Here is a 26,518-nt window from a genome sequence, read left to right as displayed (position 1 = left end):
CAGACCAAATAACTTAAGGAAAATAACAATCACAAATGACACAAATACACAAATGAATAAACACGTAAAATGTGGACTGCTAAACATTAGAGCAATTTCCTCCAAATCGCTCTTAGTTGATGAATTAATTAGTGACTATAACATAGATCTTCTAGCTCTAACTGAAACGTGGCTTCAACAAGACGACTACGTCAGACTAAATGAGTCCACCCCACCCAGCCATGTTAACTTTCAGACTGCCAGGAGCACAGGCCGAGGTGGTGGTGTGGCAGTGATCTCCCACTCAAGCCTACTCATGAGCCCTAAAACTAACAATGCATTTCACTCATTTGAAAGCCTTATGCTGTCAATCACATGTCCAAATATGAAAAACCAAAAAGGAGTTTTGTTCATAGTTATCTACCGACCTCCTGGTCCCTATTCAGAGTTTTTAACAGAGTTTTCTGACTTTATATCAAACTTAGTGTTAGCCTGGGATAAAATAGTTATAGTTGGAGACTTTAATATCCACGTGAACATGAGTGATGACGCTCTCAGTAATGCCTTCAGCGCCTTGTTAGACAGCATTGGTTTCACTCAGAATGTAAATAAACCGACTCACACTCACAAGAACACTCTGGATCTTGTCCTAACGTATGGAACAGAGATTAGTGACCTCATTGTCCTCCCTCAAAACCCTATATTGTCAGATCATTTCCTAATTACCTTTCAGTTTATTCTTAAAGATCATCCAGTCCCACAAAATAAAGTTATAATGAAAAGGACAATATCTGAAAAATCTATCTCAAAATTCAAAGAAATAATAGAGCCAATATTCAGTGACATGTCATGTGATCCTGCTGAGAACAGCTTTAGTCCCAGTTTAAGTGATCAATTTGTCGACTTGACCATGAATTCTCTGAAGTCTGCTCTTGACGTTGTCGCGCCGTTAAAACAGAAGGTCATTAGGCCAAAGCGCGCCTCCCCATGGTACAACCAAGAACTGCGTTCACATAAACAAAAAGTTAGAAAGTTAGAGGGATTATTTCGTCGCTCTCACACCGAAGAATCCCTAAAAGCATGGAAAAGTTGCCTGCTGTCCTATAAGCAGGCTCTGCGTAAGGCCCAAACCAGATATTATTCAAATCTAATAGAAGTCAACAAAAGTAACACTAAATTCCTTTTCAGCACTGTAGCTAGGCTAACAAACTGTCACAGTGCAGTAGAGCCCTCAATCCCAGCTACACTTAGCTCTGATGATTTCCTCCTATTTTTTAATAATAAAATAAAAACAATCAGAGATAAATTAGATGAAATTACCCCCGCTATTAGCCCTGAACTAGCCCAAGCTGTAAATCTAACGTCCCATATAAATCCACCTGTAAACTTAGAAAGGTTCACAGCTGTTGATCAAGCAGAGATAACTTCAGCCATTATGTCCTCTAAAAGCTCAACTTGTGTCCTAGACCCCATTCCAAGCAGACTCCTCAAAGACATTCTTCCCCTAATTATAGACCCTATTCTTAATATAATAAATACTTCACTCGAAAGTGGCTATGTTCCACAGTCCTTCAAACATGCAGTCATTAAACCTCTTCTGAAAAAGCCTAATCTAGATCCCGACCTATTGGTAAACTACAGACCTATTTCAAATCTTCCCTTCGTCTCTAAAATCCTTGAAAAAGTTGTAGTAAAACAGCTTTGTCGCCACCTGCAGGACAATAACTTATTTGAAGTTTTCCAGTCAGGGTTCAGAGCCCACCACAGCACTGAAACTGCACTAGTTAAAGTCACAAATGATTTGTTATTAGCCGCTGACGATGGACTGGTCTCAATCCTGGTTCTGTTGGACCTCAGCGCAGCGTTTGACACCATCGACCACAACATTCTACTGCAGAGGTTAGAATGTGATGTAGGTGTTGGAGGAACAGCCCTCAGCTGGTTTAAATCCTATCTATCTGATAGGTTCCAATTTGTTAATGTAAACCAGAGCTCCTCACCAAGCTCTAAAGTAATTTACGGTGTACCACAGGGTTCGGTACTCGGTCCAATTCTGTTTACTCTTTATATGCTACCATTAGGCAACATTATCAGAAAGCATGGCATTAACTTCCACTGCTATGCAGATGACACTCAGCTGTATTTATCAATGAAACCTGATCAGAGCGATCAAGTAGACAGACTTAGTACTTGTGTGAAGGAGATAAAAACCTGGATGACACTAAACTACCTGCTTCTTAACCCTGAAAAAACCGAGGTCATTGTGCTTGGCCCTAAGCATCTACGAGACGCTCTATCTGAGCAGATAGTCACACTGGACAATGTCAGTGTAGCCTCCAGTTCTACTGTAAGAAACCTTGGAGTCTTATTTGACCAGGAGCTCTCATTTAAAGCTCATATAAATCAAGCTTGTAAAACAGCCTATTTCCATTTGCGCAACATCGCCAAAATCAGAAGAATCCTGCCTAAAAGTGATGCCGAAAAACTTATCCATGCATTTGTAACGACTAGATTAGACTACTGTAACTCCCTGCTTGCAGCGTGTCCTAAAAGCTCCATAAAAAGCTTTCAACTGGTTCAAAATGCAGCAGCAAGATTACTAACAGGAACAAAAAGAAGAGAGCACATTACGCCAGTGCTGAAGTCTCTTCACTGGCTCCCCGTCGAGTCTAGAATCAAATTCAAAATTCTACTCTTGACCTACAAAGCCATAAATGACATGGCCCCATCCTACCTCAAAGATGCTATAGAACCATATCATCCAAACAGAGCTCTTCGCTCTCAGAATGCTGGCCTTCTGGTGGTGCCAAGAGTCTCTAAAAGTACTGTAGGAGGTAGAGCGTTTAGCTACCAAGCTCCTGTGTTATGGAATCAGCTCCCGACCCATGTTAAATATGCTGACACAGTCTCTTCATTTAAGTCCAGGCTTAAAACGTTCCTCTTCGAAATCGCTTATGGTCAGAGTAGTTAGGAACAGAAACATAAACCCACAGCTTCAACTACGCTGCCCTAGGAGTAACTGTGCTGGGGGAAGTATGACAGCTTGAGCACTATCCTCTTCTTCTTCTGACTACTTATGCTATCAAACAATATTTATTTTTTGATTCCACTTGCAAACTGTTCACCGCCTTCTTTTCTTTCTCTCACTCCTGAGGACCTGTGGACCCAGATGCCCCTCTCCTGGTGAAGTGGTCCCTGCCCTGTGTGGACGGTCCCTCATCTGCCTGAAGAGTGGCTCCAGTTCGCCTCAGTCGGTCCCTCATCTGCCTGAAGAGTGGGTCCAGCTCGCCTCCGACGGTCCCTCATCTGCCTGAAGAGTGGGTCCAGCTCGCCTCCGACGGTCCCTCTTCTGCCTGAAGAGTGGGTCCAGCTCGACTCAGACGGTCCCTCTTCTGCCTGAAGAGTGGGTCCAGCTCGACTCAGACGGTCCCTCATCTGCCTGAAGAGTGGGTCCAGCTCGACTCAGACGGTCCCTCTTCTGCCTGAAGAGTGGGTCCAGCTCCAGTCTCCTTGTGTCCGTCTGTCCGTCTGTGAGAGTCGGATCTCTCCTTCACTGGAACTCCTCCAGGTTTCTACGCTTTTTTCCCAAAGAGGTTTTTTTTGTAGTTTTTCCTGGCCGAGAAGGAGAGTCTAAGGACAGAGGAACCTGGGACATCGTCCCTCGCCACCACAGACATTGTCTGACTTCATCGCCACCACAGACATTGTCTGACTTCATCGCCACCACAGACATTGTTGATTCATCTCTCCCTGTGGCCCTCAGAGGCAACAGTTGTTGTGATTTTGGGCCTTACAAAAATAAATTGATTTGATTTGATGATTTGTTAAACTTTCTAGTTTGGACCAGTTTAGACTGACAAAATTGAAATGGCCGCGATAGCGCCCCCTACAGAGTGACCTTTAAATTAACATTGAGGGTCAAAAATTAGTTTTACCAAAATGTTCTAAACTTTACCCAAAATTCTATTTTGGCGTCCCGATCAAAAAAGCCAATCAGACAAATGCCTTATTTTTTACGGCGTAGTCGTAGCGATGACAGAAACCTCCCATGTTATCCCTATGGGAAAACCGCTAAATCTCTCAAATATCCACATTTTTATGTTTCACACTTTAACAAACTCCTCCTAGTGCGTTTTGCCCACCGACCTCAAAATCGGTGTACGTCCTCTAGACAAGTGGGGCATCTAAAGTTATCCAAATTTTAAGGATAACTTTTACGGTCTCTGTGCGACGGAGCCGCAAACGTTTCCCAGAATTCTGACCTGGCCTTCAGAGTGGCCTATAAACAATAGAGTTTTTCCAAATGACATGATATTTTGAACAAAATTCTAATTTGCCATCCTGATCATAAAAGTATGAGAGCCAAAGTCATATTTTGTACGGCGTAACCGTAACGATGACAGAAACATCCCATGTTATCCTTATGGGAAAATCATAGAATTGCTCAAATCACCACATTTTTACGCTTCACACTTTAACGAACTCCTCCTAGGGCGATTGTCCGATCAAGTTCATATTTTGAGAATATCATCTACACAAGCGGGGCATCAAAACTTATCCATATTTTTATTCTAAGTGCTACGGTCTCTGTGCCGTGGAGCTGCAAATATACTGTCACAAATGGGAAAAACGCCAAATCCTTGAAATGTTCACATTTACGCTTCACACTTTAACAAACTCCTCCTAGTGCGTTTGGCCCACCGATCTCAAAATCGGTGTACATCCTCTAGACAAGTGGGGCATCTAAAGTTATTCAAATTTTATGGATAACATTTACGGTCTCTGTGCAGCTGAGCCGCAAACTTTTTGCAGAATTTGGACTATTTGGCCTTCAGAGTGGCCTATAAACAAGAGTTTTTCCAAATGACATGACATTTTGCACACAATTCTCATTTGCCATCCCCAAATTAAAAGTATGGGAGCCAAAGTCATATTTGGTAAAGCGTAGCCGTAGCGATGACAGAAACATCCCATGTTATCCCTATGGGGAAACCGCTAAATCTCTAAAATGACCACATTTTTACACTTCACACTTTAACAAACTCCTCCTAGGGTGAAAGCCCGATCAAGTTCATATTTGGGGAGAATCATCTACACAAGCGGGGCATCAAAAGTTATCCATATTTTGATTTTAAGTACTAGGGTCTCTGTGCGGTTGAGCCGCAAATATATGTCACAAATGGGAAAAACGCCAAATCCTTGAAATGTTCACATTTATGCTTCACACTTTAACAAACTCCTCTGTGGGCAATAGCTCGATCAAGCTCATATTTTGGGAAAATAATCTACACAAGCGGAGCATCAAAAGTTATCCATATTTTTATTCCAAGTGTCACGGTCTCTGTGCGCTGGAGCTGCACATTTGACCGACATTTGTGTTCATTTGCACTGGTTAAGCACAGCAGTGTACATGTCCAATGTGTCGCTGTCTTAGTTCTTAGACAATTGCGTAAACGCCATCTCTGTAAAATGCAGAGAGCAGAGTCGGAAGGCCTGCGGCCCGCGAGGGCCGTTGGATGCCGCTTGCGGCTTTAATTAGGCCCGAGCCCCAGCAGGGCGGAGGGCCTATTGCTCCCGCAACGCTGCCAAAGGCAGCGTTGCAACTGTCTGACCAAACATGCGGGCGCAGCCCGCATGTTTGGTACCCCGTCGCCCCTGGCAAGTACAGTGAACTAGCCCATGCCGAAGACATGGATCATGCATACTTACTCCTGCTATGACAGAAATAGTCAACAATTAGTGAATGGGCGTAGCCCATTCACTAATTGTTGACAACAGCAGCGCGAAGCGCTGCATTCCTCCAAAAACCCTCCTGGCATCGTCCCGTACGCGAGAATCCATGCCGCAGGCATAGGCCATGCTTGTATCTGCTCAAATCAATGGAAGTCTATGGGGAGTGGGCGGGGCATCCCGACGGAATAGGGAGTGACGAGCGCGTAAGCGCTCGTAATGATGATTCCACCCCATGGCGGCATCGGGAAGGCTTAGAGCTTTCAAACGATGTATCATTTGTTGTTATAGTGGAAACGGCTATATTGTTTTTGCTAAAAATATTATAATTTTTATTTTTTTTATTGTTCTTCTTCTGCGCTTTGAGCTCTAATTTGACCCCCTGAACATGCTCAAAAACTCACCAAACTTTGCCCAAAATTCAGAATCGGCGAAAAATTTGATTTTTTCTGGGCCATTTTTTTTTTCGTTAAAAAATGGCGCGACAGCGCCACCGACAAAAGTCAAAATACATTGCGCCTATGGGAGACGCCCCGAGGTCAACTTTGGCGTAAAGCTACGAAATTCGGGACAAGCATTCCTCTCTTGAAGACAAAAAAAAAAATATTATTGTGGCCACGCCCCCAGACTTACCCTATGGCCGCCATCTTCCTTTGAAAATGAAAACACGCTGTGTTAGCCATTTTGTTCACGTCAAACTTTGACGAACTCCTCCTAGGGCGTTTTGCCCACCGACTTCAAAATCGGCGTACGTCCTCTGGACAAGTGGGGCATCTAAAGTTATCCAATTTTTTGAGATACCTTTTACGGTCTGTGTGCGGCGCAGCCGCAAAGTTGGACAACTTATTTTGGAATATTGCAGATCTAAAAATTGCTCCCATTTGATCAAAACCAGTCCGATTAGGACCAAATTTGAATCAGTTGTTAAACTTTCAAGTTTGGACCAGTTTAGGATGACAAAATTGAAATGGGCGCGATAGCGCCCCCTACAGAGTTGCCTTTGAGTGAACATTGATGGACAAAAACTGGTTTTACACAAATGTTCTAAACTTTGCCCAAAATTCTATTTTGGGGTCCCGAGCAAAAGGCCAATCAAACTTATGCCTTAATTTTTACGGCGTAGCCGTAGCCATGACGGAAACCTCCCATGTTATCCCTATGGGAAAATTGCTAAATCTCTCGAATATCCACATTTTTCTGTTTCACACTTTAACGAACTCCTCCTAGTGCGTTTTGCCCACCAACCTCAAAATCGGTGTACGTCCCCTAGACAAGTGGGGAATCTAAAGTTATCCAAATTTTAAGGATAACTTTTACGGTCTCTGTGCGACGGAGCCGCAAACTTTTCCCTGAATTCTGACTATTTGGCCTTCAGAGTGGCCTATAAACAATAGAGTTTTTCCAAATGACATTATATTTTGCACAAAATTCTAATTTGCCATCCTGATCATAAAAGTATGAGAGCCAAAGTCATATTTTGTACGGCGTAACCGTAACGATGACAGAAACATCCCATGATATCCTTATGGGAATATCGCGAAATTGCTCAAATCACCACATTTTTACGCTTCACACTTTAACGAACTCCTCCTAGGGCGATTGTCTGATCAAACTCATATTTGGGGAAAATCATCTACACAAGCGGGGCATCAAAAGTTATCCATATTTTGATTCTAACGTGCTACGGTCTCTGTGTGGCTGACCCGCAAATATATGTCACAATTGGGAAAACAGCGAAATCTCTGAAATGTTCACATTTACGCTTCACACTTTAACAAACTCCTCTAAGGGCAATAGCTCGATCAAGCTCATATTTGGGGAAAATCATCTACACAAGCGGGGCATCAAAAGTTATCCATATTTTTATTCCAAGTGCTACGGTCTCTGTGCGGCGGCGCAGCAAATTTGACTGACACTTGTGTTCATTTGCACTGGATTGGCCATGTCCAATGTGTCGCCGTCTGTCAAGTTCTTTTTTAATTCAACACACAATAAGGGCCCCATCTTTATCAAGTCGAAAGCGCAGAGTGGGAAGGCCGGCGGCCCGCGAGGGCCGTTGGATGCCGCTTGCGGCTTTAATATTCAAATTGTATTTGATAATACACCCACTGACATTATTTTGTGCAAGTTTGTGTTCTCTAATATGCCTTTAATTCAGACGTCTCAGACAAACTCCCTATTTCCGTTATTTGTGTTAAAGGAACTCTGAACATTTGGACCTGTGATGTCATACTTGACAATTCCATAACAACTTGTTGGAAAGAAGCATGTGATGGAATCTCCACCAGAGAAGTGACACAGCATCTTTAAAAGTGAGAACAATGAGCAATAGTAGTATGTAGTAGAACTTGAAGTAGCAGTAGTAATTGTAGAAAGTATTGGTAAAACATACATGTAGAATGATTATTTGCAAAGAAGAAAATTAAAAATCAAGACATCCTGTACATTTCATTCATAGACTGTATCTAATTTTAGTAAAAATGTAGTAAAAATTGCAATAGCAGCTATTTTTTCCATCCACCCAGCTATTATCGGGTTTGAATTGAGTCGATATATTATACTTAAATTACACTTCACTTTACTTATACTGATAAACGACACAATAAAAAAATATTTCATTGGATCTAATGTAAATACAAATAAAACTTTATAAACATGTTTTTTTTTCAATTACACTTCAAATCTAGTCGACTGTAAATGTTCACATTATGAATATGAATCCTGCCCAGGCGCTTCGAGAGCCACTAGAGTCTGCCTGTGATGATTATAAATAGGTTTATATGAGCGCAGCACATCATTGCTCTTATTTGAGTCTTCAAAGTGACAGTTACAGCTGGTGGACTCAAAGTAAACATATTTGGCTGCTTATTACAATGATTAAATACAGTGTTATGCTCCATTTGAATTGACAGTAATAAGCCATAGAAGGCTGGTGTGGGTTGGATGGCGCTTGGTTTGTTTGTTACCTGGGCTTTGTCGTATAGTTCCTGGATGCTTCCTTCTTTTCGAGACACAGTGAATTCGGGGCTCTGTAAAATGGCCTCTCCTCTCGTCATGTAGCTGTGCACCTCAGTGAAGTCTACATCAAATCTGGAGGCACAAATGTGTTATTAGCACAATATACGAACAAGAATATGAATGTCAATTTTCACTTAAAGGTCAATGCACGTTTTCTGATGGATGGTACACCACATGTTTATCTCCATGTTACTTTGCCTAGAATGTTCCACGGTATGGCATTTAACTATATCTACATGCAAGTGAAGCCAACAGGCAAAGTTACAGGCCAGATTGGTGGAGAGGCACCCCCGCTCACAGTAAGAATGTAGAAAGTTTACATAGTGCAGACTTTAACATTGACATTAACTAGTATAATTCAATATCGTTGTGTTGTTTGTTGTTTGTGTATATGGGGAAGTATCTTTAATCAAGTATCATCAATTAAGTACATTTTGAAACATTTTATATGATTGTATATATTCAAAAGAAACACATTTCAAAAGTGATTTAGTACAAGTATGACACTTTTTTCTACGTATATAGAACATGTATAATGTATAATGTATAATTTGACTGGTGTAACAGAGACCTATGTATGTCAAAAAGTAAAACTAAAGACCTCAATGGTGCAAAAATAGTATTTTGCCATTTTGTTAATGACTCCACTTGTCTTTAACAAAATGGTGCTAATCCAAAATTACCAGAGGACAGATACTACTTTTAGTGATTTGTCCTTGTTAAAATTACATAAAAGACTACAAATAGGACCATTACACACATTACAAAAGTGAAAGCTGTGACAGAAAGTGATCAATTCACATCATATTTAATGAATAGTGAGTGTTGAGAAGAGACAAAATCTACTACTTATTGTACACATTGGTAAACAAACTAAACACTATAGCACTGCTAACATAAGCAATTTGCAAATAGGGATTTAAATGAGGTTGTGCAATATCTAATTACATACTTAATTTTATATAGTTATAACTGTACTTTCAGATTCAGAAATAGACACTAAAACATGGAGAAAGATTTTCTTTTTTATGATCACACAATAAAAAAGATGACTCTGGTGGTTTGGAGCAAGTGTGGAGTGTGTCACAGGCAGTAATAAAACATGTGTGAAAGGCAGAGGAGAGGGATTGAAAAGGAGATAAATGTAGTCATCTTACAGTAATGTTGAAGGGGATATAGTTTTATAGTATTAATTATAACCTTGTTATAAGTTTCCACATCATTAGTTTCTTGAGTGCTCAAAGAAATGTCACATAGCCACTTTTCAGAAATAAAGACTCATAAATGACAATCTGCGGCTTATTTTGGTGAAATGTCACAATTAAAAATAGTTATGTTAGAGAGCAATAAGTAACTGAAAAAAGCTAAATTTGTCTCCTATAATGCCTTACAGATATAATTTGCATGTATCATTTTTGTGTTGAAATATTGCCCATAGTTTGAAAACTGCAAAACATGCATAGTAGTGGATCCTGGACTACCTCACGGACCGACCCCAGTTTGTGAGAGCCCGGGACTGTGTGTCTGATACTCGGACCTGCAGTGTAGGGGCGCCCCAGGGCACTGTCCTCGCGCCCTTTCTCTTCACCCTTTACACTGCAGACTTCAGACATGACACAGACAGCTGTGTCCTGCAGAAGTTCTCTGACGACTCTGCCATCATCGGACTCATCACGGACGACGATGACGAGGAGTACAGAGGACTGGCGCAGGACTTTGTGGACTGGTGTCAGCGGAACCACCTCCTCATCAACGCGGGGAGGACCAAGGAGATGGTGGTGGATTTCCGCAGACGTCACCCCACTGCCCCCTCACCAGTGAACATCCAGGGACGGGACATTGAGAGAGTGGACTCATACAAGTACCTGGGTGTTCATCTGAACCACAAACTGGACTGGACTCATAACACAGACGCACTGTACAGGAAGAGCCAGAGTCGGCTCTACCTCCTGAGGAGACTCAGGTCTTTTGGAGTGACAGGGCCACTCCTGAAGACCTTCTACGACTCTGTGGTGGCATCAGCCCTCCTGTACGGTGTGGCCTGCTGGAGCAGCAGCATCACAGAGAGGGAGAGGAAGAAGCTGGACAAAGTCATCAAGAAGTCCAGCTCCGTCCTGGGCTGCGCTCTGGACTTGGTGCAGGAGGTGGGGGACAGGAGGGTCCTGGCTAGATTCACATCTATGCTGGACCATGAGTGCCACCCCCTGCAGGACACTCTGTCCGCTCTGGAGAGCAGCTTCAGTGAGAGACTGATCCACCCTCGCTGTGTGAAGGAAAGGTTTCGTAGGTCTTTCCTTCCTGCTGCTGTCAGACTTTATAACAAACACTGTTAGTACTGAACACTCGCAATACTGACCTAACCATGTACAATTCCGTCATATGTGCAATTACTGTTGTGATTCATGTGCAATTACTGTGAAATTCATGTGCAATCTATGTGCTGTCGTGACACATATTCATGTGCAATTACTGTCGTGATCACATGCAATGGTATTTATGTATTTATTTATTTGTCTATGGGAGTTTTTGTTTATAGGAGATCTTCTACTGAAAGTGTTTTTCAGAATTCCTATAGGCAATGTGATCTGTTATTTTCTTCTGTATCTGCCTCTGTATCTATCTGCTTTGCACCAATGAAATTTCCCCATGTGGGACAATAAAGGATTATCTTATCTTATCTTATCTTAATAATCAATGTACATGAATTCATGTACACTCGCTATGCACTAGACTAGAGGGCGCGACGCATACTGCTGTTGAGTTCTTGGACAAAAACACTCCAATTCAATAATTAATGCAGTATTATCATAGCACTGGTTCTGTTACCTCTATAAATAATCATTCCAAATCACAGGTCAAGGTCCGAAAGTTACATTAAAACTACATTGAATGGAAATTTAAACAGGGATTTAAATATAGGTTCGCTAACCACTTTTCTAGGAACTAAATACTACAATCCCTAATATCTACATGATGTAACTTACCTGGTGAGATATGTTAGCAGAAATGGATGCATGAAACTAAATTTGCCATAGAAGTTAGACTCAAATTGTATGATTACTATTGATTATAATATTTGTATAGTGTGTACTTAATCTCGTGTACCTTTTCCTGAGCTCTGAATCCACCACCACTTGTCTCTTCTTCTGTGGCGGCGGTGATTCCCGGGTCTGCCTCAATGCTGCCACCTTCTCCCTGGAGACCTTCGTTACGGTGGTGGTGGTGACAGAGTGCACTGCCTCCATCTGCTGGGAAACCGTGATGGACGACGAGAGCTGTACATCCACACCACATATCAAAAGTTTGAAAAACACAGTGGTCTCAAAGCGGCAATAAACCTCGGTCCACATTTGTCATGGTACTGGGGCAGTGGAAGCTATGATAGGTCATGAGTGAAGGGTAGTTTAACAGATGACAGGCAACAACATCCGTGCAGAGGCCAAGTAGTGATTTGGGAAAGAGGGAGTACTTAGAGGTAGGAAAGTAGTATTGCAACATATAGAGGTCCTGAAATGCCATGAATCAAAAACTACACTCAAAAACTGTATTCACACACCACATGGGACTATGCTACGACTTCACCCCAAACTAAAGCTGGACTAGACCAGGATGGCTATATTCTTTTAGTCGTTCAACCAACATTCATTACTTTATTTACATTAAAATGATATATATGGGACAGCAGCAAAAAGGAAAAGATATGGAGAGGATTAGCTGAATATTTTGGGATGAGTTTAATCTAATTTATATATCCCACCACTAAAATACACGGTTTACTCCCTTTCTATATAGTTTATATAGTCTTTTGAGTGCAGATTGGGTTAGATACATGGTCAACAGGGCATGTCACCTAGGACTAAAACAGGACCAAACCAAGCTAATATCAACCCCTGATCATGAACGCAGGACAACTGTGAACACAAGCTAAAAGTGTACTGTTGTGAAAAGAACAGTTATGATTGCTCATGATTTAAATCTATTTTTATCACCTTTTATTTAAACGCAAAACGGTTTTCTCTTTGAGCGACCTGGAGAGGCCCATGCTTTTATCTCTTAACGTCTTGACTTCTGTGATTCACTGTTGGTATCAGCCAAGCTAACCTGTCACGCTTACAGTTAGTTCGAAATTCCGCAGCATGTCTTTTAACTGGCACACGTCATAGAGAACACATCACATCTATTTTATGCTCACTGCACTGTTCATTTTAGAGTTTTTAAAGCGCTTCATGGACTGGCCCCCGCGTACATTTCAGACCTCATTGTTCCCTACACTCCTCTGCGCTCGCTGAGGTCTGAGGGCCAGTTCCAACTTCTCGTCCCAAAAACGAGACTCAAAAGCCGGGGCGACCGAGCCTTTCCTGTAGTCGGCCCCAAACTTTGGAACGCTCTCCCCACATAATTTAGTTTGTCTCTTTTTTGGATCTGGGTTCAAACGGAAAAATAAAAGAACCGAGCATACACAGATTGTTTACAAAATATATGAACTGAATATTCAAAAATGCCTCATATAAATTGAATAGACAACAGCAAATGAAAGGCAAATTGTATTATTATTAGGCCCGAGCGCCACAAGCTGGCGAGAGGCCTATTAATCTCGTAAGGCCGTGCGAAGCACGGCTGCGAAAGTGCGCACGTAGTGCGCACGAAATCGAGCGCGAAGCGCTCGCCCACTTCCAAACACTCACTAACGCACTCCTTCACTCATGCACGCCCCGTGCATACTAATTAGTAGTAGGAAAATGGAACATTACCGTTGTAAACGGGCGAAGCCCGTGCAAAAGTGCGCACTAAACGAGCACTTTACATTGAGATGACGACCGCGAAGCGGTCGTCATCCCCATATAAAGCACTCATTTGCGCTAAGTAGCTCACGAATACGTTCCCCATCTCTTGCATGTTCCGTGCATATAAGCATGTAATGCAAAAATTTAACATTATTACTGTATAGAGGGCCAAAAACACAAAGTGGGCGGAGCCCACTCAAAATTAACGAAAGTACCCGTCAGTGACCAGGGACCCACACCATGAGGTAGGAAAGCGCGAGCGCTTTCCGAAAATGTATAGTTTATGATATTTGAAAAATGGGAAACATTGTTTTCGCATCGGAATATTATTCTTTCTTCTTTCTTCTTCTCGGGACCAACCCCCCTATTTTTCACCCAGTGAACATTGACGAAAAGTCACAAAATTGTTCACACCTCTAAAAAACGTGCCTCTCTACATTCTGGCTATTTCCCTTTTCTAAAATAAAAAAAATTGGCGCGTCAGCGCCCCCAAATGTACCAAAAATGCATTGAGAGATGGGAAATGACCCAAAAAAAATCTGATCGTAGAATCATGAAATTTGGCGCCGAGGTAGATGGTGACAAGAGAAGTAAAAAATATTATTACGGCAACGCCGTCCGCCCAACCAAATGTCGGCCATATTGCTTCAAAAATGGCTAAACATGACTTCGGAGTTTTTCCAAACGTCGTACTTTTACAAACTCCTCCCAGGGCGTTGGCCCTAAAAAGCTGAAATTTGGTGAAAATGCTACTGAGGAGTGGGACATCAAAAGTTATCCAAATTACATTGATACCTGTCATGGCTAGAATTTCAGAAATCTCCCATATTTAAAATTTCTGCCGTTTGCGCAGATAAAGTCCGAATTGCGTCAAATTAGAATCAGTTGTTAAACTCTTTGCCCTAAACCTACTTGAAGTGAAATAAATTCATTTGGCGCCACAGCGCCCCCTACAGATTTTATATGGAGGTTAAATGTTTAGTTTTGCGAAATTATATGAAATTTGACACACAACTCAATTTTAGCATCCCCATCAAAAAAGTCAATGAGACCCATGTCATAATTGTTATGGCGTTGCCGTAACGATGACCGAAACCTTTCAAGTTATTCCAATGGGGAAATCGCCAGAACATGTTTACACTTTAGACTTTCACAAACTCCTCCCAGGGCGTCAGCCCTATTAACCTGAAATTTGGTGAGACTCATCATCATGGGTGGACCATCAAAAGTTATCCACATTTTCATTCAAAGAGTCACGGCGTCTGTGCGGCAAAGCCGCACATTTTGCCAAGAATTCAAAATAAAATAGCTTTTTGATGGTAAAACAAAGGGGAGAAGATGTGACAGCGTCACAGATTCAGCAGTAGGCGTAATAAAAGGACAATTGGGGCGCGTTAGCGCCCCCTCCTCTTGCGGCGTGGCGGCGGTGTGGCGGCGGCGTGGCGAGGGCCGATCATTGCCGCTTGCGGCTATATTTATTATTATTATCGCAAATTAACTGAGTTTGAAGAAAGTTATAATACAAAAGGCATTGTAGTCATTATATGTCTGAGCAACACACTGCAACATTGCCTAATCAGTTTTGTCAGGATTGAAATAAAATCTGGCATGAAAAATTCCACAGTGATGGAAAGGAAATGCAGTTGGTAATCATTCCTACTCATATCACAAAAAGGGACCATTTGAAGAAGAAAAACTGTGATTTTGTCCTGTTCCCATGCCTATATATTTCATTTCCATTTTCCACAGTCACAATCAATGGAATTGGTCGAGTGGGCGCAGGTCTTCTCTCTACTGACAGTTAAAGTTAAAATCCCTTACAACAGCGACAGGGATACTCCTGCTGCCATGACAACGACCGCAAAGTGTGTGTGACAAGACGAGATATGCGAGTGTGTGCCACAGAGTTCGATCTGCTAATTATCCGACTGATTACAATAAGCAAGTCAATGAAGACAGATGAGAAGAGAGACGGATAAACTACAGCTAGCACTAATCAGACGGTAGAGTAGCCAAAAATGATACTCACACCACTACTTCAAATGATATTATTAAGTAAAAAAGTAGTTATCCAAGTAACTTTCTCAAGTAAGAACAAAAAATTACCTGTCACTTAAGTATGAGTAACTGTAAAAGTAATTGCCTGGACATAACATCTCATATATAATTCTATTTTAGTGCGATAGGAAAGCTTTTAATAATGTCCATAATATACTGCTACTTCAAAAAAATGTATTACTCGAGTGAATACAATTTGTTCCAAAAGTTAATACATTCCTAACCTTTTTTTTAGGCTGGTCAATATTATTTGCTATTAATTGCTAGAATATGTTTTGAGGAGGCAGACACTTGTATATGTGTGTATTTTTGCTCTTGGGTTATTTTGGGACACAAAACAGGCAAATCCATGTCTGTGGTAACGTTAGCCCGAGTCAGGTACAATTGACTGCTAAGATTGACTACACAATTAAGAGTTCAGTACAATCACAGGATGAGTGTGTTTACACTGGAGTTGGCCATTTTGAGGCCAAACTGAAAAAGCTGAAAACCAAACCAAATACAGCCAATAAGCAAAAAAAGCTACAATATATTATTTATTCCAATAACGACTTCACTACCCTCCATTTTAGTTCTGTTACATTTTCATATAATTGCAAATTCATATAATCTGCACTGAAAAGTACATAGTTAGGCCCAAGCGCCACAAGATGGCGAGAGGCCTATTAGTTCCGTAAAGGATTATCTCAAAATGGGTTGAAGCTGAAAAGACTTAATATTTTTCGTCTTGTGAATACATCGTTGTGGCAGTAATTGTTTTGAAATGCTAAAAAACTGCAACGAGCATTAGGCCAACATTAGGCGGCGAGTGCGCGCGCGGAGTACGAGGGTGCGTGCGAGAAGCGGGGCGGGTGCGCGGGTGCTACGGGGAGCGCACGGGGGAGCACGGCGCGCCGTGGCCCGCACAAGGGGCGGGGCGGACGGGCGTCGAAAATTATCAAGAGATTATGCTCTAGTAACGTGCTACGCACTGACCGGAAGAAGGAAACAAAACAAACCCGCATGAGGTTTCGGCCAATCACAGAAGACCAACCAAATCTCGGCCATGTTGCTTCAAAAATGCCTAAACATGACTTCGGAGTTTTTCCAAACGTCGTACTTTTACAAACTCCTCCCAGGGCGTTGGCCCTAAAAAGCTGAAATTTGGTGAAAATGGTACTGAGGAGTGGGACATCAAAAGTTATCCAAATTACATTGATACCTCTCACGGTCTCTGTGCGGCGAAGCCGCAAACTGTAGCAAGAATTTCAGAAATCTCCCAAATTTAACATTTCTGCCGTTTGCGCAGATAAAGTCCGAATTGCGTCAAATTAGAATCAGTTGTGAAATGGGGAAATCGCCAGAACATGTTTACACTTTAGACTTTCACAAACTCCTCTTAGGGCGTCAGCCCTATTAACCTGAAATTTGGTGAGACTCCTCTTCAGGGGTAAAAGTTATACACATTTTTATTCTAAGAGTCACGGACATTTTGCAAAGAATTCAAAATAAAATTGCTTTTTGAATTGTAAAACAAAGGGTGGAAGATGTGACAGCGTCACAGATTCAGCAGTAGATGTAATAAAAGGACAATTGGGGCGCGTTAGCGCCCCCCTCCTCTTGCGGCGTGGCGAGGGCCGATCATTGCCGCTTGCGGCTATATTTATTGTTGTTTTTATAGTTTGTTTACCATCTCATCCATCTTGAATAAAACTTGGTTCTTATGAAAGTGCCACTTCATCCACCCCTCTCTCCCCCTGTGTGTAATACTCCGTAATCTTTACTGCAGTGTTGCATCTCACTTGTGCTAATACTCAACAATAACAGTCTAAACTAGCGCTATAAGTTTGCTATGCATTTGTTTCCATCTCTTTAGTCATCCTATAATGTGTTGTGAAATCTCATAAATCACTCCCACAGTTTATGCTTCCTTGGGGATACTGTCAGTGCGGCCCAAGTAGCATTCACTGCTAAGCTATGATTGTCGGTCTCTCTGGTGCCCCGAAGTCTAATAGAAACATAATATGCACCATATCCATAGAGTACAATATCAAAGAAGTTGTTTTTCCTTCATCTGATGCTAACAATAAAGATTTTCGGCCAGAAAAGGCAGTGATGGAAATGCATTGAGTGGGGAACATAATATAGGGTAATGTATAACAGTCCAGTGAATTGGGATTTGAAGCTGCTGGAGGGCTGCTTCTAACTAAGTAAGAGGTATTCTAAGGTTCAGCTCAAAATCATGGTTTAAAATAGGCAGACAAAAATATAATATATTACTAGGGCATCAAATATATTACATTTTGGCTTCAAGAAGTTGCTGCTTTTCACAAATGGCAGTAAACATAACACATACTTTATCATTGCCATTTAATCAGAAACAGAATTACTTTTGTTTAACCCCAGGGGATTTTAAAAATGTGTTTCTACAGAAATGCAGCTGACCAACAGGAGAACTGCAGTTATCAAATAAGGTCAAATCTAAATTAAAATCTCAAATTAAACACACAAATGTATTCCTCCAAAGTCCAAAAATCATCTCTAAACCACATTATTTTCCAGACAGAGGAATACATATGGACCTCCCAATTTAAAAATGAAAACAAAAATGATGCTGATCATTGACGGTTTCAAACAAGTGGATCTCAATTTGATCAGTTACACACCTCTATATGGCAACCTTATTTAGCGTACCACTGAACTTTCACTTTGTTTTACCTGTTAAGAACTAAGTGTGTGAATATTCCCTCCTCCATGTGAGAACGGCTGTATAAATAGAGCTGTAATAAGATGGCATGGGGTTGTATTGTATTCCTCATCCTTAGCACACTTACTCACACACTATTTCCTCCTCCACTCCAATAAAATGCCTTTTTATCATGCTCTATTAAAATCCAATTTAGTCCACTGAAAACCAGACTTGTAGGTTTGCTAAAGATAAAAGTCAAATTGCTAAGTTAAGTAATATAATATATATTAATGTAGTTAAAATATCATAACATTTGCGTGGTGTGTTGATTGCTAATTGGTTATTATTGTATAAAAACATGGTATATCGTCGTTTTTTAGGATGGATTTATTATGGATAATACTCTGTAAAAACATATACATTGTATATTTAATTTGCAAATAAAAGTTGCAAATATATAAAAGGCATACATTTTAGAACTGAATATTATGAATATGAAAGCTTGTCCAAAATGTTCAAAATCAATAATTAGGTAAAATACTAGCTGTATTAGTGTGGTAACAGCAAAACATTTGTGAGCAGAGCAATAACAGTCTCACTGAAAGCCTGTATTGATCGTAGCCTAAGATGTACTGGTTTAATCAGTGACGTCTGTATTGCTGCACACTCCAAAGTAATCTATTCCAATTACCACAGAGAAAACTTTTGTAACCAACAACAAAGACCGCAGCAGAACTACCAGCCACAGCAGCCTCTGCATCTCTTACTCTAGATGCCACAGAAATATTATAAGTCTACCATTCTCTCTTTTTCTTATCTCATGTTTAACTTCTGATTCACCAATGTTGATCTATTTAACAATTTAATTGTCTCTGTGAGTTTTAAGTCTGTTTATTCCTAGTGAGGTCCTTGGCTTGGTTCTAGTTTTGCCCTGACTTTGCCCTGACTTTGCCCTGGCTTTGCCCTGGCTTTGCCCTGGCTTTGTCCTGGCTTTGCCCTGGCTTTGCCCTGGCTTTGCCCTGGCTTTGTCCTGGCTTTGCCCTGGCTTTGCCCTGGCTTTGTCCTGGCTTTGCCCTGGCTTTGCCCTGGCTTTGCCCTGGCTTTGTCCTGGCTTTGCCCTGGCTTTGCCCTGGCTTTGCCCTGGCTTTGCCCTGGCTTTGCCCTGGCTTTGCCCTGGCTTTGCCCTGGCTTTGCCCTGGCTTTGTCCTGGCTTTGCCCTGGCTTTGCCCTGGCTTTGCCCTGTTCTAGTCTGGGATTACTCCCAAATGTAGTCTTGGGTTTAGTCTTAAGTGAATCTCTGGGCTTAGTTCTGGTCTTGTCCCAGTTTAGTCCTGGGTTTAGTCACAGTCAGTCACAGTTTAGTCCTGGTTTAGTCCTGGGTTTAGTTCTGGTCAAGTCATGGTTTGGATTTAGTCTTCATGAGTTTAGTGCTCAGTTTATTCTTGGTCTAGATCCAGTTTAGTCCTGGGTTTAGTCCTGGGTTTAGTCCCAGGTTTAGTCCCAGTTTAACTCCTGGCTTTAGTCCTGAGTTTGGCTTTAGTTCGGCCTTTACTCCTGGGTTAGGCTTTACTCCTGGGTTTAGTCTAATGTGCACCAGTGGACATTACCTGTGCTATGCTGATCTCCAGACTCTGCAGCAGCCGGTCCCAGCGCTGAGCGAAGCTGTCCAGGCGAGCCTCCAGTTTGCAGGCCACGTCCTTGTTTTTCACACTGGAGAGCAGGTCTTGACTCATGGAGCACAGCTTGTCCATGGTGGGGCGCTTCACATCCAGCTCACTTTTTATCATCTGCAACAACACAGAACAAATGCTACTCCATCTACCATATGTACTGTATATCCCTTTGTGGTCTGATGATTGTCAATATTATGTATCCATGTATTTTAACACAAGTCTGCTGCTTTATTGATGTTGAGATTTGCTGTTTGTTTCAGTTTCTACGGGTTAACACTCACAGTAAGCTTTTGTTGACATGCCACAATATCTGCTTGCTCCTTCAGGTTGGACGTCTTGATGGAACAAACCAAATCCTCCTTCTGAGTGAGCCACGCGTCAAACAGGCACTGGAAGTAAATACCAATATCAATCGTACAGAGAGAAAATGTATATTCTCAAATAATGTAATTTTTTTTCTAATCTTACTTGGATACCAAACGACTGTGGCTGTGAGAACATGATTTTATAATAGGGCGGCACGATTTTGGGGGGGAAAATCTAGTACTGAAATAGCGATTAGATTTGCAATATATATTTAATAAGGAGAGTTCTGCTCACAGTGCTCATTGTAAACCGTCTTGAAGCATGAACATTTGAGAGAAGACAGGATATTCGATTGTGATATATTGTGCAGCACTATCTTATAATATGTTTTAAAATGCCTGACCCCGAGGCCTCATTGGTAGCAGATCTGTTTGATTGTTTTAATTAGGAATGGTCAGTTAATCATGCTTAACCCCATGGTGTGATGTTTTAGCTTCATTAATCACGTCATTAATCACACCACAAAAGTCGATCTCTTGATGATACATTTTCATTTCCTCTGCTGCTGCTGCTGCTGCTACTAAGGACAAGTCTTAAATTCTGGATGACGCATGATTTGAATTTTAATATGCACATTTAACACATACTTGTTCATTAGTGAAGTGTTGCCATTTGAGTAGTATCTCCTGAAGCAGGATCCAACGCTCTTCTGTCCATCTGCAAATGGCTGCCCAGCGATCTCCAAGCACCTGAAAAAATCACCAATAGACACCAAGACATCTATTTACATATGTCATTAGTGGACAAGGTCAAAACACTGGCCTTAGACAAGGAATTTTCACATTGAATTATAACTTTACTAAAATGTAGTTAATTTTAGTCTGTAATAGTGTGCGTGTCTGATGTATTTGATCATTATTTTTTACAGAGGGTCATTTTTGCCGGAGTTTAGCAGACTTTCGTGTAGTGAACTGTGTGTCCAAATAGCTCTAACGCAGAACTATATAGTGAATGGATCACGGATCAAATTTAAGTTGAAATATTTAGACACATTTTATTTTATATCAAAAAGCTGAAGTTGTCATTGAACTAACAGGGGAGAGCGTTCAGTGGATTTGAAAAGACAATGACAAGCGCGACTACAGTGAGCGACAGGCGTGTAGACCCGGGCTCAGCGGTTAATGTGAAAACCAATGGGTCGTAAATTAATCATATGACACAGTTGAGGACAGGCAGGACGAGAGCTATTTGCATTTTTACATAACAAAACTCACTCTATTGAGGTAAATTCAGTAACATGGAACATGGAACAGGGCAAAATAAAAGAAGATGAAAGCACATGCATATGAAAATGTACAAAACTAAAGATTGGAAAAGTAAGTTCTAATAGTATCAAATCATATATTATATTATAGTAATATTAGTACTATTATCTTAGCCCTTGTTGGCCTGGAGCAGATTATTGCTGTCATCAAATAAAACATTTAAAAATATACAATATACAATATTAATATTTTTTTAAGGATTCTTTGGTCCGACATGGGGATGAGAGAAGGGAGGCAGCAAATTGTCAGAGCCAGGTTTTCGAACCCATTACGCTGCGGCCAGCGCCTTAACCACAACAACCAGGCAGATATTTATTTATTTTTTCCATCAGGAATATAACTTGATAATTACTAAATAACTATGGGCTGTAGGCAGGCTACAGCGTGTACAAATTGTATTTGGATACAATTTACTGGTGATATTCATCTTTAACTGTGATTTTGCTTTGTTTATCCGTATCCATGAGTGTCTTTTAACTGAGGGAGATGTGTAGGACTAAAGGACAGAGTTAGCGGTGTCTGAAGGTCTAAAGGGGAGGAGGGGTAAAGCCTAGAGGACATAGAGAGGAGAGTGAGGAGGAGGGATGAAGTCTAGAGGACTAAAGGGCAGAGTGAGGAGGGGTGAAGTCTGGAGGTCTAAAAGGCAGAGTGAGGAGGGGTGAAGTCTGGAGGTCTAAAAGGCAGAGTGAGGAGGGGTGAAGTCTGGAGGTCTAAAAGGCAGAGTGAGGAGGGGTGAAGTCTGGAGGTCTAAAAGGCAGAGTGAGGAGGGGTGAAGTCTGGAGGTCTAAAAGGCAGAGTGAGGAGGGGTGAAGTCTGGAGGTCTAAAAGGCAGAGTGAGGAGGGGTGAAGTCTGGAGGTCTAAAAGGCAGAGTGAGGAGGGGTGAAGTCTGGAGGACTAAAAGGCAGAGTGAGGAGGGGTGAAGTCTGGAGGACTAAAGGGCAGAATGAAGAGGGGCGAGGTCTGAAGGATTAAAGGATAGGGAGGAGGAGGAGGGGCGAGGTCTGAAGGATTAAAGGATAGGGAGGAGGAGGAGGGGCGAGGTCTGTCAGCCTAAACGGCAGAGCAAAAGAGGAGAAGGGGCAAGATCTGGAGGACCAAAGGGCAGAACGATGGGGGAGGAGTGAAGGGGATTGGTCTAACAGGCATAAACTGTTCAAACTCCGCCTCTGCAGAGTGAGCCTCAAATTACAGCAAAGGCGTGTGATGTCACAGACCTTTTAAAATTATACTGGCAGCACACTCTCAGTTTTGAACCACAAATCTGCATATTAAGTTAGTTTCTACTAGATGACAAATCATTTACAGATTTTGTGATTATTACTGCAATTTCCTATAAAAACATTGCCTATATTTCAGTGCCATTGTCATTTTCAGCTATCTGCTTTCCAAACACATCCATGCACTTGCTCCACAGGGAAGTTTTTGTCCCATTCAATTACCTCAATTCTTCATTTGAGGTTCAGCTCAGAGAAAGCCCCAAAGGCCTACGTACACTGAAAGCAAAAACACTCCAACCTTCTTTTCTTCTCATGTTATCTACTTCATAGAGGCAGAGAGGTGATGTAGACCAGGCTGTTGTTGTTGGCAATTATAACTTTCATTTACATATCAAATGTAATGGATGAAGCCTGAACCGAATCTCATGTTACATTGTGCTGAAAACCTTTGAATGGAATTGGATAGGCTAAAAACTATTTTCCACACTTTTGGTTTGAATTAATAAATTGAATTTATGTTGTACTATTGCAAACTAAAGGTTTGATTCATTTTTCGTGGATGAAAAAATACCTTAAATAATACGACTCGCATGGAGCGCACAGATGAATAAATACATAAATGAATACATATTGAGCAGAATGGGTACTTACTGGACCTATTTTATTACTCACGAAAAAAAATATGGTGTTTTAGAGGAGATATAAACTATTTTGACAATGTTCACATAAATGTTATTTTCAGCAGTGAAATTATTTTCGAAATATTTAATCCATATAAATCCAATATATATTTGTAGTATGACCCAAAAGCTGAGGACAAGGATTGTATGTCTCTGATCACCCCAAAACACATGTTATACATTTATTGAAAAATGAATCTGGTCTCAACCCAAAACAAAACAATGCAACATTTTTAATAATTAAGTGAAGACCCATTAGCTAAACATCAAGCCGTAATTTATGAAAAGTGTATTAAATGTCATAAAACCCCTCAAGCCGATCCCTATAATAAACTCATAAAGAATATTCATTACTGGGACTGAACTGAGAGCAAAGGCTGTGGTGCTGCAATTAAGTCTGGGAAATGACGAGCTGCAGTTTCTAATAGATTTTAAAGCATATTCTTTACTGTGTACGGGAGTTAACAAGGGGAACCAAGAGCCATGCATCAGAGGGGCAGACAGGCGTAGAGAATGAGGGAGACTGGGGACTGGCCGCGGGTAACTTATAGGGTAAACAAAATCAGACAAGTCAGGTCCAACAGGCTAATTACTGCAACAGGCAAGACTAAACTATCTACTGTTAGATTTACAGACCAGTACATACTCTTGTGATTGGAGGAGCACTCTAGTCATGTATTTAGCAAATGTTTTGATTCAAAATAACAAAAAATGACATGGATTGGTTGCTATTGTGACAATGGTTCTATGAGTACTTAATAGTAACATTGCCCACGTAAAGTTAACAAAAGGATTATTTTATCTTTTTGTTTGCTTTCAGGATAATAAAGCATTTATTCCTGAAAAAAAAGATCCCCATTCCACATACAACTATTGTCCACTGATTAATAATATGTGAATGAAAATGGATGCTAAATTTAATTCCTTTAGGCTACTGAGATGTGTTTGGCTTATAGAAGGGACTTCCGCATATCTTTTTCTTCTAAAAACACTTATATCGCATCTCAAAGTGAACGATGATGAAAGATTTGATTTTTTTATTTTAATGGTTATTAAAAATAACATTTTTAATAACAAAATCATATTAACAGGGTCTTACATAAAAATATATATATACAAAATGACGCCTATAGAAACTGAAGAGTTACATACATACAGACAAGTAAGAATAACACACATGAACACACTTTCTCACGGACTGTAAAGATATTTAGGGTTTTTATAGCTTTCAGATGATTCTGATTTGGAAATTGTCTCTATATTGAAAGACACAAATGTCGGTTTTTGAGTTGCAAAATTACATTTAGGGATGAAAAATTTAGCCAGTAAAAGCAGTAAATTAATGAAAAAGTACTTCTCTTCTTGTCTTTAACTGTATTAAACATAACCAATTATAACATATTTGAATATTAAAACACAATCTTTGTGCACCTTATCAATAATAAAATGGAGAGTCCTTCCATGTTGTAACATGGCAGCATTGCCAAAATAAATGAAACATTGTCTCAGGGTGCAGGGAACAAAATGAGCTACTCACCTCTATATTATTTTTAAATCGGTTTCTTTTTGCGCAGTATTTTCAGTGATTTCACCTTTTTAGTGAGCATATATTTGTGTGGTAACCAGACCCTTTGCCATGGAGTATTGTCAATGAAAGACTTCCAGTGGGACAAGGACATAAGGTTTTGTGGCCAGCTTGTTTTGGAACAATGCACGATTATTTTTCTTATGCAGTGAGTGGTTACTATTGTGACAAGTACTTGATAGAAACATTGCCCACACAAAGTTAACAAAACTATTATTTCATCCTATAATTGGCTATGTCTAATATGCTTCTTTTTTGTTTGCTTGCAGTATGACAAAGCATGTTTCCCTGAACAAGTAGATCCCCAGTCCGCAAACAACTATTAACTATTGCAAGACAGAGCTAAATCCTTGTTGGAGCTTTTTGTTTAATATGTGGCTGAAAATGGATGCTAAATTTAACTCTTATTGGCTACGGAGATATGTTTGACTAATGGAATGGACTTCCACATATCTTTCTCTTCTAAATACACTTTTATCGCATCTCAAAGTGAATGATAATTTAAGTGTAGCCATTATGTAGCATGTCTTACCTGCAGTTTGCTCTCCAAGGCCGCGGTTGCGCTGTCCCCGTTGTTCTCGTCCACCACCACCACCATGTGTGTCAGAGAGTTGACCCGCACCTGCTCCAGCTCCAGATCCTCCTGCAGCAGCTGTAAATCAAACCACATGTAAACATCCCATTAGCCAACCTAGCTACGGGGCGCTAATGATACAAGTGTTAGCTAGCTAATTCATTTGGGTTCTCTGTCACCCAATGGGACTCCAAAACATAGAACTAGTGAAGATGCATAGCAGCATTTAGCTCCAGGTGGCAAACAATAGTTACATAAGCTGTATGAAAATGCACTACATGATCTCTGAATACCCTAAAGCTAAATGCTACAACAGCGCCCATAAACAGTCATTGTATAGCAATGTTCAAAATGCAGAATTGGTTTTCACAACATGATTGTTTCACTGAAAGCTGTTAGCCTGCATTATAATGTGAATAAAATATTCATGGCTTTCAGCTTCCTGTTTATATGAAATATTTCGGGAAAGTTTGCCCATTCAAAAGATTGATAATATATTTTATTTTGAACTGCTTGTTCCAGCAACAGAGCTCGTGAACTGGAATAATAATTCAAAACTAGATAACTTTTTCCCCATAAATGAGTCAATTCTATGTTACCCACTGTAAAAGCTGTGTAAAAGCTGTGTAAAAGCTGTGTAAAAGCTGTGTAAAAGCTGTGTAAAAGCAGTGTAAAAGCTGTGTAAAAGCTGTGTAAAAGCAGTGTAAAAGCAGTGTAAAAGCAGTGTAAAAGCTGTGTAAAAGCTGTGTAAAAGCTGTGTAAAAGCAGTGTAAAAGCTGTGTAAAAGCAGTGTAAAAGCAGTGTAAAAGCTGTGTAAAAGCTGTGTAAAAGCTGTGTAAAAGCAGTGTAAAAGCTGTGTAAAAGCTGTGTAAAAGCAGTGTAAAAGCTGTGTAAAAGCTGTGTAAAAGCAGTGTAAAAGC

General features: G+C 40.7%; 1 protein-coding gene across 14 annotated transcripts in view; it reads right to left on the bottom strand.

The window, feature by feature from the left end:
- dmd (dystrophin) overlaps window positions 1-26,518 on the bottom strand; it is a 243,449-nt gene that overhangs the window by 140,392 nt on the left and 76,539 nt on the right. For 10 of the 14 annotated variants that reach the window (XM_072440238.1, XM_072440234.1, XM_072440231.1 and 7 more), the window contains 7 exons: window positions 25,557-25,676; window positions 20,864-20,965; window positions 20,192-20,299; window positions 19,845-20,024; window positions 11,833-12,002; window positions 11,712-11,747; window positions 8,676-8,799 (listed from right to left, as the gene is read on the bottom strand). In XM_072440238.1, the coding sequence (XP_072296339.1) occupies window positions 8,676-8,799; window positions 11,712-11,747; window positions 11,833-12,002; window positions 19,845-20,024; window positions 20,192-20,299; window positions 20,864-20,965; window positions 25,557-25,676 (840 nt within the window). The remainder of the gene's footprint in view (window positions 1-8,675; window positions 8,800-11,711; window positions 11,748-11,832; window positions 12,003-19,844; window positions 20,025-20,191; window positions 20,300-20,863; window positions 20,966-25,556; window positions 25,677-26,518) is intronic. The other 4 variants (XM_072440239.1, XM_072440244.1, XM_072440246.1 and 1 more) reach the window with 1 other exon arrangement.

This window comes from Eucyclogobius newberryi, unplaced genomic scaffold (genome assembly GCF_026437365.1).
Source record: "Eucyclogobius newberryi isolate DKJ021-1_F unplaced genomic scaffold, fEucNew1.0.hap1 SCAF_117, whole genome shotgun sequence".
Lineage (NCBI taxonomy): Eukaryota > Metazoa > Chordata > Actinopteri > Gobiiformes > Gobiidae > Eucyclogobius > Eucyclogobius newberryi.
This window is presented reverse-complemented; position numbering and strand designations above follow the sequence as displayed.